The sequence below is a fragment of the Molothrus aeneus genome, chromosome 23, assembly GCF_037042795.1.
Source record: "Molothrus aeneus isolate 106 chromosome 23, BPBGC_Maene_1.0, whole genome shotgun sequence".
Taxonomy (NCBI): Eukaryota; Metazoa; Chordata; class Aves; order Passeriformes; family Icteridae; genus Molothrus; species Molothrus aeneus.
This window is the reverse complement of record NC_089668.1, coordinates 4,636,843-4,652,285: the sequence shown is the minus strand read 5'-3', so window position 1 is coordinate 4,652,285 and position 15,443 is coordinate 4,636,843. Positions and strand designations below refer to the sequence as shown.

The window sequence follows — 15,443 nt, the reverse complement described above, 5'->3', positions numbered from 1 at the left end:
GGGAGAGGACAGGAGGAAATGGCCTTGAGCAGAGACAGCAGAGATTCACATGAGATATTAGAAAAACCCTTCTGTCAGGCACTGGGCTGCTCAGGGAGATGGTGGAGTCCCGCTCCTGGAGGTGTTCAAGAGGCAGGATGTGGCGCTGAATGATGTTTTAGTGGTTGAGGGGTTGCATTGGCCGGTGGGGCTGGATGAGCTCTGTGAAAAACGCCAAGCACTTGTTTTTAAAATTTTAAAAGTTTAATAGTAGTAAAATGGTTATAAAAATAGTAATACAATTAGAGTAATAATAATTTGGACAATTTGAATTAGGACAATATGAGACAGTAGAGACAAAGAGTTACTGATGTCCGAGTACCTTTTTCTGGGCAGCACGAGCCCGAAAAAGGACACCCATTAACAGAGGATTAACCCTTAAAAACAATAGAGCGTTGCATATTCATACACTTCATACATGATGCATAAATTCCATTCAAACACAGGATTCTGTCTGGTCATCATCAACTTCTTCCTTCTAATCCTAACAGCGCCTTCGAGGCAGGAAGAAGTTCGTTTCTTCTGATAAGAGGGCAATAAATTCTTTTTCTCTGAAAGATTTAGGTGTCCTGTGGCTGCTATCTGGTGCGAGTGCCTCATTCCTTTCTTAAAAAAAATCCCACTAAGACAGTTCTTATTTCAACTACAAAAGTTACCTTTTAACTACAAGACTACATTTATCATATTATTAAAATGTTAATACAGCACTACTAATCAATACATCAAAATACATATGGTAAATATCTGCGTAGAGCCATATAAAATGCACTTTTCACAAGCTCCAGGCGCGCTCGCACCCTCCTCTGCCCCTCACGCCGCTCCCTCTCCCCTCACGCCGCCCGCGCTCCCAGCCCGCCCCCAGCGCGCAGGCGCGGCGGCTGCGCAGGCGCGGGGCGGGCGGGCGCTGTCAGCGGGGCCCGCGCTCGCTCCGGCCCGGCCATGTCGTACGGGCCGCTGGACCCGCGCAGCCCCGGGGCGCCGCCGCCGCCGCCCCGGGACTTCGGCGGCATCATCCAAACATGCAGCGGCAACGTGCAGCGCATCGCGCAGTACAGTGAGTGCGCGGCCGGGGAGGGACGGGGCGGCCCGGCCCGGCAGCGCCCCGGGGCCGGTAGCGTGAGGGCGCGATGGGAGCCGGGCTGGGCACACACGGCACGCACCGGGCGCGGTGGTGCCCAGCCCGGCTGCAGGGCGGGGTGAGCACTGCGGGCGCTCTCGGTGGGTGTCTGTCGCTGTCACCGAGCCTCCCCTTCCCCCAGGGCACCGGCACCTCGGGCAGTCCGGTGCTGGCATCGGGTGCTCTCCGTGAGGGGCTCCGGGGGCAGCAGGAGCCCGGGTGTCACCGGCTCTGGGAGCAGCTGCTGTCCCAGGGACCTCGCTCGCTGTGCTGGCAGTGTCCTGCTCCCGGCAGGATGTCCCTAAGGATACGGTGTTGCACTTTGTTGTCATTAGAGAAAGTTACCGGTATTGTATGATAATCACAGAAATCTCAGTACTGATCGCTGAATTGCTGTTCCTTAAAGTAGGCACATCCAGGAGAGCCTTTGATGTAGTCCTTCCTAAGGATACAGGCTTTGCTATAAATGACATTAATTGTTCAAGTGCCCATGCTAGATCAATTGAACATGTTGGTTCCTCAGAAAGCTCGTGACTTCTCTGATGATACAAAGCTATTTATGTTACTGAAAATGCTTTGTCAGTCATGTTCATTTCTCCTTGGCGTAGACATTGCTGAATTGTTTCAAAGTTTGCCAAATAACATGGCTCGTTGAGGTTTTTCCCCTTTTCTCCCTTTTTATTTTTTCCTTTACACTCCTCTCTTCTTTCCACGGCATTTCTTTGAGCCTCCTGTTGTAAGCAGCTCAGCTCCTCTCTCTCATAGGACAGGCTTCTGCTGTCTCATGACCTGCAGCCATCCTATCTCCATGCACTGCTATCTCAAGTTAAACAAATGGCCCTACAGTTTTATTGAGGTGGGTGGGAACACACAGAACATCTGACTTAATGTTACACTAGCTAACTTTATTACACACTATATAAAAGCTTTCCTTTCAAGCCAAGAGAAGAATACATTGAAGCCTTAAGGCTGTCCTCATTTTTTCTCCTGTAAGGAAAAGAGCAGGCAAAGAGTGTGCACAGCTGAGTATTATTCACTTCTTTGGGGAGTCTCTGTGGAGTGAGCATTTCACACAAAACGTGCAGAAAACCACTGGGCTGAGCTGGCAAAACTGTTGCTTGCTCAGGTAATGTAGCAGACTTGCAGCTACAGGAGAGATTGAAGTGTTTCAAGAAACCTTAGCTGTCAGATAGTGAGTATGTGGAAGGCTCTACAGCCTGAAATCAAAGGGCTTGGAGATGGAAAGCTGTTTACTGAGGGGCTCTGTGTGTTGGTGCATACCCAATATCCAAAGAATAAAGAGCTCCAGCCTCTTCCTTTCATTTCCTAGACACTTTATGCTCATTTTGTGTAGACTGTGTGTGTTGCTGTTGGCTGAAATAAACTAAGCAAAGCAAACTGCCGAACCTGGCTCAGGGCAGGACAGACATTGCCTGGCCTGGAAATGGAGCTGTGCAAGAATCTCCCCATGCAGAGAGAAATAAGTCACAGAATGTCTGGACATTATGGCACAAATGCTGTTTGCCAAGTGCTCAGCAGCCACACACAGAGTGCAGTCCTTGTGCCGTTTGTCACCAGCTTGACTATGAATTTTTCTGACCTTCCTGTGTCTGACAGAGCTGTGAAATATGTGCAGATTTGCTTGCTGGAAGCCAAGCTCGGTATATGAGGAGTTGCCAACCAACTCCTCACTGTATAACCTTATAGAAGTCTGAAATTCTAAGTGAGAATACACTTGGTGGATGTAAAAGCTAATTACTGGCTAATTACTGATTAACTTGTACTGCAGTCTTGTTGTAAGCCATTGGGCATCCCTTTAAAAGGAGTGGCCATTGTAGGGATCTGATGCTCACATTTAATCAAGGGCAGAGACTCCAGGCTGAAAGCAGAAGTTACACAGGAGGGTGTCTCTGAACTGGAAGAAGCTCTTGTTAAAATCATGAGATAATTCAGTTCAATTCAGTTGCCTGTGGAACTGTATTTAGGTGATCCTCCTTGGTCTTGCCTCTCCCTGCATGATGAGATAGCTTGGATTTCATGATTGATTTGGGACAATCAATCTTTGTACTGCTGAGCCCAGCACTTCACTAATGATAAAATCTGTGCTGCTGCAGAATATAGTGGATCAGCTTCTTGATCTGTCAGAAAAAAATTCTAAGGTAGAGGGATTGGGGAGAGAAAATGTACTTGCTTTTCAGGTAGGTTAAGGGTTTGATGTGAATCATTGTGTGGTTTCATGATCATGAGTGCCTACACAAAGAAAATAGTGGGAAAACATCAGAGATAAGGGAGAAGGAGGTCTAAAATACCTCTCTGTGCTACAACGTGATTTCAAATTGACAAAGGCAAACTGTGAGGTGCACGTTGCTATCTGTTCTTGAAAGATTGTTTGTGCCAGCATTGTGAAAACTTTGGACTGTCATGAGTAGAAAAAATCAGGTCTGGGGCAGGGAGTTTTGAAACTAATAGCAACACTTGGCATTTTCTTTTTATTTTTTTTAATAGAGCACTAATAAATGAAGTAACTTAAAAATAATGTAAAATTGGCCACACAGCAGTTGTTTTTCTGCAGCAGTGATAGCCTGAAATACTGAAATAGCAAGGCTGGTGGAAACAGCTCTGAAAAGGTTGAGGAAAGGAGTGCACAAACTCTGCTCCACTGACTTCTTTTGAGGGTATCTGTGCCTCATTTCACTTTCTTGTCTGAAAGTTAGTTTGTTAGGCTGCATCATGTCTAGGTGGGGATGTTTAAAATACACTTTGCATTTCACAGAACCCCAGAACTGTTGGGTTTGGGAGGGAGCTCAGGAGCTGATCTGGCCCAGCCCCTGCTAAAGCAGCTTCCTCTGAGCAGGTTGTGCAGGAGGGCATCCAGGCAGGGTTTGAGTATCTCCAGGGAGGGAGAATCCACAGCTCCTGTGGGCAGCCTGTTCAGGGCTCTGTCACCCTCTCAGCAAATGAATTTTTCCTCATATTTAGATGGAACTTCCTGTGTTTCAGTTGTGGCTCTTGTCCTGTGTCCTGTCTCTGGACACCAGTGGGAGGGGCCTGGCCCCATCCTCTTGCCATCCACCCATAAGATACTTGTATTTATTTAAAGCAAAGAATATAAGTGTTGCCTTACTAGGTTAAGTCAGATACTGAAACAAATGTAGCTTTTAGCTTTCTTTTGGGGAAAGCTAAAAGAATACATTCAAGAAGGAATAAAATGTTTGAACTTATCTTACTAACTCATCTTGTGATCTCTTTATCTTCAGCTGCTCAAATAAAGAATTTAATGAGCCAGCTGGGAACCAAGCAGGATTCCAGCAAGCTTCAGGAAAATTTGTGAGTATTAAATGAGCAAACATTGATATAGATGTTCTTTCATTTCTGTCTGTGTTCTTAGGGATAGTGGGTTACTTGCTTTGGAGAGATGCTTCATTAGATAAATTTTATACAGTCCTGCAAACCCAGAATTACTAGCTGCATTAAGTAGTTTACTGGACAAATTAAGGTGTTTCTGCAGGGCTCTGGAGAAACCATTCAAAACTACTGGGTAGGAACAGTTCTTCCTATATTGTTCTTCTATATAATTTTTTAGTATTTTCTTTTAAAAGTAGTAGTACCTCAGCCATGCATTAGCATTAGCTGTCCTCTGAGGAAGAGTCATACTTGTTTCACACATGATTCAGAAGAAATTAATGCCATACCAGGTATTTGGTGCTCCCATTACACCAGTAAGGAAAACCAGTCAGGGAGCCCCATAACTGGAGACAAAGTAGCTGGTAGTACAGATGGATTTAGTCAGTATAGGGCAGACAAAATGTCACATGGCATTTCAGAAGAATAAAATGCCAGTGTGGGACAAGTAGAAGACATTTAAACAGTTGTAATTCAAACTGACCCCTGGAGAGACTGTACAGGGCTTCTCTGTGTCTGTGCATCTCTTACAAACTCATGGAACATAAATAGCTCTTTATGGAAAGAATAATTTCTGAGATCATCAAAGAAAACTTAAAAGTACATTCTTCCATGTGACAGTACCTTGAATCTCTGAATGCACATTTATCCTGGTTTTTATAACAGCGATTTTTGGATAAGTTCATGACTTGTGGTGAAAGATCCACACAGCACATTTGAAGGATGAGATCAGAGTCCAATTAGGAGAGAAAGGGATTTGTTTCCTTGAGCTGCTCAGTTGACTCAATCTCTGTTTAATCAGCAGATTAAAGAATTAATCACTGGTGACCAAACAAATGCCTTCCCACTGAACGTCGCTGCATAATCTCTCCTCTTTGGGGTGAGAGTGGCTGCACCCCACAAATTGTCAGCTGCCAAACCAACTTGCCAAAATGCATGGATGGTGTTTTGAGTTTACATATACAGCCTATGCAGTAATGGAGCCTGAATGCCCTGATTTGTGTGTCCATTGGGTCAAGAAAGTGACTTTCACTTAAGCATCTTGTACCTGTTGAATGCAAAAGAAATTGCTTCTGGTTTTAGTAATTTTTTTCTTCCTAGTTTACAGTATAGGATTTATATAATAGTATTAGATTCTTCACAACAATAGGTTCATATTGCAATGTTGTTGGAAAACATAAAGGCTTAAGGGAAAAGCCTTGCAATTCCTGAAGCTGGATTGTTGTTCTTTCTAATCACTGTTTTTCACAAAAATGAAGAATTTAATATCAGAGTCCCTGTACTTTTATCAAATGTACATTTAACCAATGGAATTAGTGGTTGTCAAGTGAACACTTAGTTACTAATTGGTACCATAAAGAATTCACCTTAAAAGTGGGATTATGTTCACTGAATAAAGTTGCTTCTCTCTTATGCCATTGGAGAAAAAGACATTTTCTAAGCTACTGAATTACACTAGTTAGCAGGGAGCAAAGAAATTATTTTAATCTTTTTCTAAAATTGTAGTCCAGAGCCAAGTTGACATTAAGAAAAAAAAATACATCTCTGATCCTTTAGGTTGAAAAAACCCTACTGTAAAGCTGTGTGACCTCAGAACCCCTATTTAGTCATCATTCTGGATATTAAATGCCCAATGGCTGCTTTTTAGGTAGATCTTGTGTAACTGCTTTTGAATTTCTGTTTCAGACAACAGCTGCAGCACTCTGCAAACCGCCTGGCCAAAGAGACCAATGAATATCTGAAGGAGCTGGGCTCTCTGCCACTTCCCCTGTCTGCTTCTGAACAGGTAGGCAGGCAGAACTTTCTGCTCTTATTTCTAGATCACTCATTTCATGAAACTGGGGTAGACCACAGTGTCACAAAGCCTGAACTGGCACAGCTGAAAAGCCTTTTGCAATGAAGGATGATGGTGAAGTAGAGAAACTCATTAAGCTGGCTGCTTATATGACACTGGGAAAACCATGTTTCCCAGGAGCAAATAGGTACAAAATTTCCCCACGTGAGAATAAGAAGGCCTAAATGTTTGGGGAGAACTCAGTATGCAATTCTGGTTTTCCAAGTAAATTTCTGAAAAATAATCTTGTTTACAAAGTGCCTGGTGTTGCAAGGTAGTGTTTTAGGATAAGAATTGAGAGCAAAATGCCTATCAGTATGAAATGTCAGCATGCCAGGAAGCTTTCCCCTTGCATGGGATTTATTAGTGGTGGAGGGGGAGAAGCTGACTCACTGTGCTTATACTTCAGTAAAGCAAAATATGATGAGGCCAAGATTATGATTTTCTCTTAGCAAATAGTAGTTCCTGCTCCCTGTGGGAGAGGGAAGGGACAGTCCTCTGCTGCTAGTGTCACTTCACCTCTGCCTGCTCTTGGTGTAGCATGATCTGGGGATGTGGGTCAGCAGATGTTTCCTTGGTCTAATTCTGCATTGAGGGTTTATATTCCAGTTGGAAGCATGGCCGTGCTTTGCTGGTTTGTTCAGCAAATATTTTTCAGTTAATCTTCTGTGATGAACAAAATCCTATCATGTGCATCTCACTGAATGCAGCCCAGGGAAAATTCAGTCAAAATCTGCAGAAGCTGGAATCAGCATGCTGAGGATCTGCTCTGGAAGAAGGGTTGTTGCTTCCAGAGGGTTCAGATGGAAGCCTCAGTGTATTATGAGGCTGCTGTAATGGCTTGTTATAGAAAAAAATAGAATTGAAAATGTTTTCTTTTCCTTGAAATGATTGCTGAATTGGAACAAGCTCATTGCAGGATTGCAGTTCTGGAAATCGCACAATTTTAGCCAGCTGTTGCAAATCTCTCAATCAGAAAACATAAAAACTGACCTAATGTTGTCCTTGGGACAAGCTTTTCCATAATTTCTTATTTCTCATTTGCTGGAATGTCACAGCACTCAAAGGAGATGTCCTGTGGAAGCTAAATAAATTGACATTGTAAAATGAGGATGAAAAGGATTATTGCAACTAATGTATTTGAAGAGAAGATAAACTGAAATGGTTATCAGGACTAAGAATGTTATCTGATCTAAAAACAACAGGCTTGTAGTGTGGCATGATTGGGAGAGACAGCTTAGGAGACTGAGACAGTGGGTGTTGTCATTAGTTCTGGAAGTGTGGGGCTTCCTGTTTTTGTGATTGAAGTGTGAATTTGTGTGTATTTTGTTAAGTACTGTGAGGTTTGCTAAGTGAAGGAATGGAGGGAAAAGGCATTGCAGGTAAATGAAAGGTATGTAGTTAAATGTGGTGAATTACTGGAATGTAATTAGAATAAAAGTAATGGTGTACCTCAGACTTTAGAACTAGATTGAAACTGGAGAGCCTTGTTGCACAAAGCTGTCCTGCAGTTGGCAAGGCATGGAGCATTGGTTTAAGGAATTAAAGCATGCTGGGCTTTTTCTTCTGACCACTGGCACCTAAAGATCACTGAATACCAGTTCATTGTTATTGTTGTTATGGTGGTTTTTAAAGAGTCTGAGAGTCACTTTATGATAACTGAAAGGTATGTAGTTAAATGTGGTGAATTACTGGAATGTAATTAGAATAAAAGTAATGATGTACCTCAGACTTTAGAACTAGATTGAAATTGGAAAGCCTTGTTGCACAAAGCTGTCCTGCAGTTACACCTGCAAGGCATTGGTGTAAGGAATTAAAACATGGTGGGTGTGAGGAATTAAAACATGGTGGGTGTGAGGAATTAAAACATGGTGGGTGTAAGGAATTAAAACATGGTGGGTGTGAGGAATTAAAACATGGTGGATGTAAGGAATTAAAACATGGTGGGCTTTTTGTTCTGACCACTGGCACCAACAGATCACTGAGTGCCAGTTCACTGTTGTTGTTATGATGTTTTTTTGAGAGTCTGGCAGTCACTTTGTAATGAAGGGGAATGTCTGAACTCTTGCTTGTGTTCGATTCCTCAGCGCCAACAGAGGCTTCAGAAGGAACGACTGATGAATGACTTCTCCACAGCCTTAAACAATTTCCAGGCAGTACAGAGGCGAGTGTCAGAGAAGGAAAAAGAGACTGTAGCAAGGGCAAGAGCTGGCTCCCGTATTTCTGTAAGTATTTATGGGAATTTTGGAGTGATATACTGGACTGTGAGTCTTCTGAGAGATCTTGTACTTGCCTTCCAACCTCATACCTGTTTACTGACACCTGACTGAGTGAAGCTGAGGCCTTGCTGCAGTAGTTTTCCATTCCAGATGTTGGAAGTAATTTCTTGTTTCAGTGTGCTCCAGTGTCAGTGTAGAGGAAGGAAGGAATCCTGGCAGTTGCAAATGTTACAGAAGATGAGATGAGATGAGGAGTCAAAGCAAAGAGAAGAGCAAAGTATCGCAGGCTGCTCTTCACTTCATGCCAGCCCTATGCTATGAAATTTAAGACTTCAGAATGAAACTTACCACACCTTAAATTATATCTCAAATCTCACACTGTGTTGCTTTATATTCTTATAATTTCTGTCCTGCTCATATCTCCAATGTATGTTCACTGTTATGTTTTGACAAACCCCTGTGGCTCCTAAGAATTCATAATAAAATGGCCAATGAAAGCATTTTTCTCTTCTTACCTCAGGGCTTTCTGCTAGGTATGCATCCTTAATTTCTGCCAGGGAACACATTTATCCATTGAATTATGCTCTTAAATTTTTGCTTCATGTTGGGAAAGGAGGTTATGGACTGACTGCTTTTGGTCATTCAGTTGCCTCTGATTTTCAGAGACAATCTGAATCTAAAAATTAAATCTAAAGATGAAGCTAAAACTAACCTTACATAACCTGAGTTAAATCTGAGGGCTGCAGTGACAGTGGCATTCTCCAAGAACTCTCTGGACAGAATGTGCCTTGGTCTTCAAGATATTGCTGGTGATTTTGTGCATGGTCCTGGCAGTGTGAGAGTGTGACTCATTTATCTCTTCCAGGCTGATGACCGGTTCAGAGAAGAGCAGCTTGTTTCCTTTGATAGGTAATAACTTCTTGTACTCTTGAGCTTTTCACTGCATCTAATTAAAGTTTTTATGGTGTGATATATTCCTGTAACTTGGGCCAGGCTCTGCTGGCTGAAGGCAAAGCAAAAAGAGTTGAAAAGCAACTATTACAGCACATGTAATTTACTATGTAAAATCTGCATTTGACAGTATTTTATCCTCCTTAAGTACAGATTGTGTGATTACTACCCTGAGGGGAATAGCAGTGCCCTTGGGATGTGGCAGCTGGAGCTCCTGGTGTTCTGGCCTGCAAACACAAGATTACCAGACAGGATTTCACTCACTCTCTTTCCACAGAGAGCTGCATATTTATATCATGGGTTTGGATGTTGTCTAGCAGCCCAGTTGGAGCTACAGCAGAATAGCAGATGAGGCTGCCTGAAATTCAGAAGTCCTGGACATTGTGCACTGGCAAAGTAATCCTGGAATGTGCACAAGACAGCATTGCTGTCACCTGTCAGACACTTGTACTGCTTCTGCAGTGACAGTGTGCCTGTGTGGTAGATGGCTTTGTAAATGCTATCAGTTCTGCAGTGTGGTAAAGAGAGCCTGAGCCCCTCCAGAAGTGTCTGTGATGAATCTCTCAACTGGGCTGAAACCTGTTGGCCCTGTCTGTATAAATCCTTTACTTTCTGAATCAGGAGACCTTGCCTGCCTGTCTCATCCTCCCTCTGCAAAGTGCCCTTCATCTGCTTGGTGTGTGTCCCTTCCTTGGCCCTGGGCTTTTCCTCTGAGCCAGGGCTGGAAGCCCAGCTGTTCAGTTATGCAGGTGCTGAGTGGGACCCAGAGATAAGAGATGATGGCACACAGCAGCTATGCCACAGGAAAGCTGTTCTTGTGTGCCATGTGTCAGAAACTTTCTCCTTTTGAGATCTGCAAACCCTATGGTCATCTCAGAATGGTCAGCTGTGTCTGACCTATTCATGGAGTTTATTTTCATTTCTTTAGGCACTTTTAAGACTTTAAAACTTACTGTTTAGTGTTGTACCAAACACTGGACTGATACAATGTTTTCTGGCACACTTCTCTATTGAAAAGATGGAGATGTTGCCCTGGAAGAACATTCTAAGCTGAACATAGAGGTGGCTTTGTATTATAGATGCTGGCTCCACTCTAATTGATGTAACTTCTGCAGCAGTTGTGAAGAACCAGCTCATCAGGAGAGAGGTAGACTGGGATGCAGAGTTACTTGAGTTTTAATATCTCTTTTGGTGTGTAATTTAATTCAAAGTCCCTACTAGACTAATGAATTAAAATACTAAAACACTTTAGTCTTATCTCCAAATGCCAGATAGGCAAGAGTCTTTGAATCCAGATGCTTTCCAGGTGTTCTTCTGTTCTGCTAATGTGCTTGCAGGCTGTTCTCTATCAGAACTGTCACCCTGATTTCTCTCTTTTGGAGAGATGGTAAGAAGCAGGGAAGGTACAAGTATTTTTTTTAAAAAGCAGAATTGAAATAGGCAATTTCTTCTAAAATGCTGTAGATAACTGTTATATTCTAGAACAAAGTGTGCTATGCATGTAACTGCTTTCCAGTGCCTTCACACTGCCTGATCTGTCCCTTTTTTCAGTTGTTCCAGTTTGTGACTGTTGTCACAAATTGGTCCTGTCCTTGGACACAGTGACAGGGCCAAGAACCTGGGGGTTGTTTCTGTAGGAAACTCTTCAGCTTTAACTCATTTTGCCATAAAATGCAGCATGGAAGTACCTTTGCTCAGAGAGACACTGACCTTCCCTCTCTTTCCAGTGGTGAAGATTGGAATCAGATGCAGTCTCAGGAAGAAGATGTGGCAATAACTGAACAGGACCTTGAACTCATTAAAGAAAGAGAAACTGCAATCAGGCAATTAGAGGTGACCAGTCAATTCTGCACAGTTAACAGCACTGGGAGATAAATTAAAGGATAATTAATGGGATGGGCTGAGGAGAGCTGATGGTGGAAGAATAGAGTTCCTCCTAGAGAGGATTGATGCCAAGATAATCTGAAGGAGGTCTATTTTTCCTCAGTGTTGACTCCTTCAGATATGGCAGGAGCAACTCATGTTACAGTGTTCATACTCTGCTAATTGCTGGTGTGATTAAACAAATATTCAGTAGCTGGAGCATTGTAGGCTCCTGTGTTAATCCCAAATTGCACAGGTGGTGACATCAAGTCAGTGAATGCTGGTGCCTATTCTGACCCTTTGAGTGATGGTCAGAAGAGGTGCTAAGAGTGAGGATTAGGAAATATTGTACCCAGAGTTCATTGTAACTTGTTCAACTGTTGTCTTCAGGCAGACATTTTGGATGTCAATCAGATATTTAAGGATTTAGCCATGATGATTCATGACCAAGGAGATATGATTGGTAAGTGCATTTGGATAATAAGTTTTTTCTTGATTCAGTTACCTGTTTTGCCAGTTACATGGATTAAATTTTTCAGTATTTTGCATTAAAAGTATTATATTTCTGGCTATAATTTTTAAAGACTGAAGCTCTGAAATATTTTGCAATGAATTCTCATGTTTTTTTCCATAGATAGCATAGAGGCAAATGTGGAAAGTGCAGAAGTCCATGTGGAAAGAGCCAGTGAGCAGTTACAGAGAGCTGCCTATTATCAGGTAAAATTCTGTGTGCTTGCTTGATTGTCTGTGTATGGTTGAGCACTAATGAAACAGGCAGAGCAAGACACTGAGGACTGCAGCACACCAGACTAGTTATTAAAACCAGCTCCTGCAAGCTGGCACTCACTCAAAATTGCCTGCAAGGAGTATATAAAGCACTTGAGTCAAAAACATGGTATTGAAATTCACCTTCTAATTTAGAGTAAAAGAGTAGAAATAGAGTCTGGCACTTCACACTCTGCAAGCCTAAGTGTTTACCTGTCTTTGTTGTTGTTAGGAGTTAGTAGAAAAACAAGAACAAATTCTGATATTGTATCCAACTTGTAAACATATCAGCCAGGACCCTGACATGCAAAAATCTGTCCAGACTTGGGTAACTTCTGGTGACCAGGATTTGCAACACTCCTGTCCAGCTGCTGAGTTTCTATCCCATAGTCTGTGCTCCTGTCCCATCAGATCTTGCAGTGGCTCTCACTGCTGCATGGTAGCCAGTGTTTCCTGTAGCTTCCAGTGTTTCCTGCAGCTTCCAGTGTTTCCTGCAGCTTCCAGTGTTTCCTGCAGCTTCCAGTGTTTCCTGCAGCTTCCAGTGTTTCCTGTAGCTTCCAGTGTTTCCTGTAGCTTCCAGTGTTTCCTGCAGCTTCCAGTGTTTCCTGTAGCTTCCAGTGTTTCCTGCAGCTTCCAGTGTTTCCTGCAGCTTCCAGTGTTTCCTGCAGCTTCCAGTGTTTCCTGTAGCTTCCAGTGTTTCCTGTAGCTTCCAGTGTTTCCTGTAGCTTCCAGTGTTTCCTGTAGCTTCCAGTGTTTCCTGTAGCTTCCAGTGTTTTCTGTAGCTTCCTTTCACCATCCTTGTCCCTTTAGGTCCAGCTTCTGTGCAGGGGTAAGGGTTCTGCTCTAGTCAGTCCCATTACTGCTGGGACTTACACAAATACTGGACTCTTCCAAGCTGTTAAGTGGGAGGTACTGGAGGTTAATAAAACTCCAGTGCTGTTGAGTGCAAGGTTGGGAATGTTGGTTTTACCATCTGGCAGCATGTAGTAGAATTCTCTCTCCATGGCTTCCTTGCCAAAGTTCTGAGGTATTTATAAATCTAAGTTTGGGAGCTGTTGGACATGTTTTGCATGTGGCTTTTTTTTCTGAATGGAGAAAGAAGTGGTTATATATAACTACCCTCAAATCCTTAGATGCCAAGTTAAAAATATTTGGTGGATATGGATGGACTGTAGTTTCCTGTGATGAATAAAGTGAGAAAAGCTGTGAAATCCAAGTTCAGTAACTGTACATGAAATCATTTAAATTGTAGAAATGCAACACCAAGCCCAGGTGGCCAAGGGGAGATTGTATGTGAGAGCTGCTTAGGAGTTTGATTAAGATTACCTGAAAAATCTAAATAGCTAGAAAGGTTTGGCCTTCTCTGAGGCTTGTATTTCCCTTGAGAGAAGCAAAACCTGTCACATTTTGACTTAACTGCATCTCTTAGACCGCTGCACTCCTAAAATTAAAAACATTCCCCTATAGAATCATGGAGTTTAAGGAACATGTAAAAGTGTTCAGACTCTACTGGTTGCTTCTCTCAAATAACTGTGGAGGTACCAAGTGCTCTTGTTCACCCAAGTCAGTAACATGAATGGTAGCCTTGCTTTTTCCTCAAGTGTTCCTGGTGTCAGTGGCTTCTTTTCTCTTCTCTTATTAGAAGAAATCCCGTAAGAAGATCTGTATCCTGATTCTTGGCCTTGCTGTGGTCTGTATAATCATAGGACTCCTTATCTGGAAGACAACATGAAATCTTCCCATGGGACCCAGTCTCACAGCTGAGATTTTTTCTGTCAGAGCAAACAGGCTGCCTAGTCTCAGAGATGAATTGACCACCCTGAGAGAGCACAAGCTGGAACTACTTCTAATAATAGATATTAGCAACTAATGTGCAGATAACTAGTATATGGAATTAGTGAACCATGGAGACAGTATTTATCAGTTTATATACAAATTATATTGTTTTATGTAACTAAAATCTCGTGGTTTTGCTTTCTGTAATGTGTTCTTCCCTGTCCCAGCTGTATGCTGAAGTGTGATCAATAATTGGAGATGTCTTGTTTTTGACAAGTCGCACAACTTCAACTTTTTGTATGTGTAGGTAGTTTTGTTGGACTGGAATGGGAATGGCATTCAAAGACAGCCCACCACCAAGTCACATTATGTAAATCCAGCAGTTTCTAAAGTCTCCAGTATCTGCCCCATGGTTTTATTGTCTCCAAGTGGCTGTGGTTCTAGATTCTCGTGAAGAAAAGGATGTCGTCACAGATTTGAGAGGCAAGGAGGGTATGTGTGGGTGATGATTTGAACCTCTACATGCTGGTCAGTTTAGCCTTGAGACTCATAACAGTGTAGTTTAATTTTTTTGGGTGTGGTTGGGGTTGTTTTTTCACAAAATGCATCACTTGAGGACAGAATGTTCTTGGACTTAGAATCTAACAGTGCAATCTCCTTAGACAAACTAGCTGGTCGCTTGCTAGTGGACAAATAAATCTCTTCCAATGCTGACTCAAGCACTAAATATAAAAGGTTTAGCTGCTCACTCCCAACTTTTCAGAAGCTTCCAGGGGGGAAAAACACTTAAAAATGAGGAAATGGGCACCTAAGTTTACAAGCTAGTAAGATTAGTGAAGAGTGTTAGCAGAAATCTTGATTCTGAAGAAGTGCTCTCAAAGCTCACTTGTGGTGTTCTAGTAAATATTATGTGTGGCTTGTGAACATTTGGTATTTTCAATTCTTTATGAAATAGAAAGTGCAGAAACTGGCTGAGTGAAGTGCTGGGATTTTCAGACTGGGGATGTGTGTGCAAATGAAAAGGATTGCTGGTTCCAGCTCATACAGTTGGGCAGCACAAGCAGGCACTCCCCACTTCAGTGTAGCTCTGAACTGACATGAACTGAGGGAACAGTAATCTGTCCAAAGCCCAGTGGGGGTGGTAAATGCAGCATACTGACCCATTTTGTATTTAACCCTTCTTCCATGTCTCGTCTATAATAAAGTAAACGTGAAAGCTGGGAAGGGAGCGTTCTCCCAATTGCACAGTGGTTTGCACTATTGCCGCCATTCCATCGAATAATCATCAATAAACACTTTTAAAAGCCTCTGTCAGAGTTCATTACTTTGCAGTTTAGCCATTGGCAAAGGTGTGTTTGCAGTTCCCCCTCTTGTAGCCATGATATTTTATGAAAAATCCTTTTGCTAGGATTTTTCTCCTGAGAAGCTGAGAGGCCTCAGAAATAAAATGTAAATAATAATAATGATCTGTTGCTGT

General features: G+C 42.6%; 1 protein-coding gene across 1 annotated transcript; it reads left to right on the top strand.

The window, feature by feature from the left end:
- The first annotated feature begins 937 nt into the window (after positions 1-937).
- On the top strand, positions 938-15,275 carry STX12 (syntaxin 12). Its single transcript, XM_066564974.1, has 9 exons — positions 938-1,093; positions 4,414-4,483; positions 6,245-6,344; positions 8,480-8,617; positions 9,477-9,520; positions 11,290-11,395; positions 11,816-11,888; positions 12,060-12,142; positions 13,833-15,275. Exons 1-9 carry the CDS (start codon positions 979-981, stop codon positions 13,920-13,922), a joined length of 819 nt encoding a protein of 272 aa, XP_066421071.1. The 5' UTR covers positions 938-978; the 3' UTR covers positions 13,923-15,275.
- Positions 15,276-15,443: the final 168 nt, after the last annotated feature.

What these genes read in the sequence shown, in the direction of transcription:
- STX12 (XM_066564974.1), top strand. Translation starts at nt 979, where the DNA reads ATGTCGTACGGGCCGCTGGACCCGCGCAGCCCCGGGGCGCCGCCGCCG. An exon ending in AGCAAGCTTCAGGAAAATTT is followed by an intron (nt 4,484 to 6,244) that starts GTGAGTATTAAA and finishes TTTCTGTTTCAG; the next exon opens with ACAACAGCTGCAGCACTCTG. An exon ending in CTGCAATCAGGCAATTAGAG is followed by an intron (nt 11,396 to 11,815) that starts GTGACCAGTCAA and finishes TGTTGTCTTCAG; the next exon opens with GCAGACATTTTGGATGTCAA.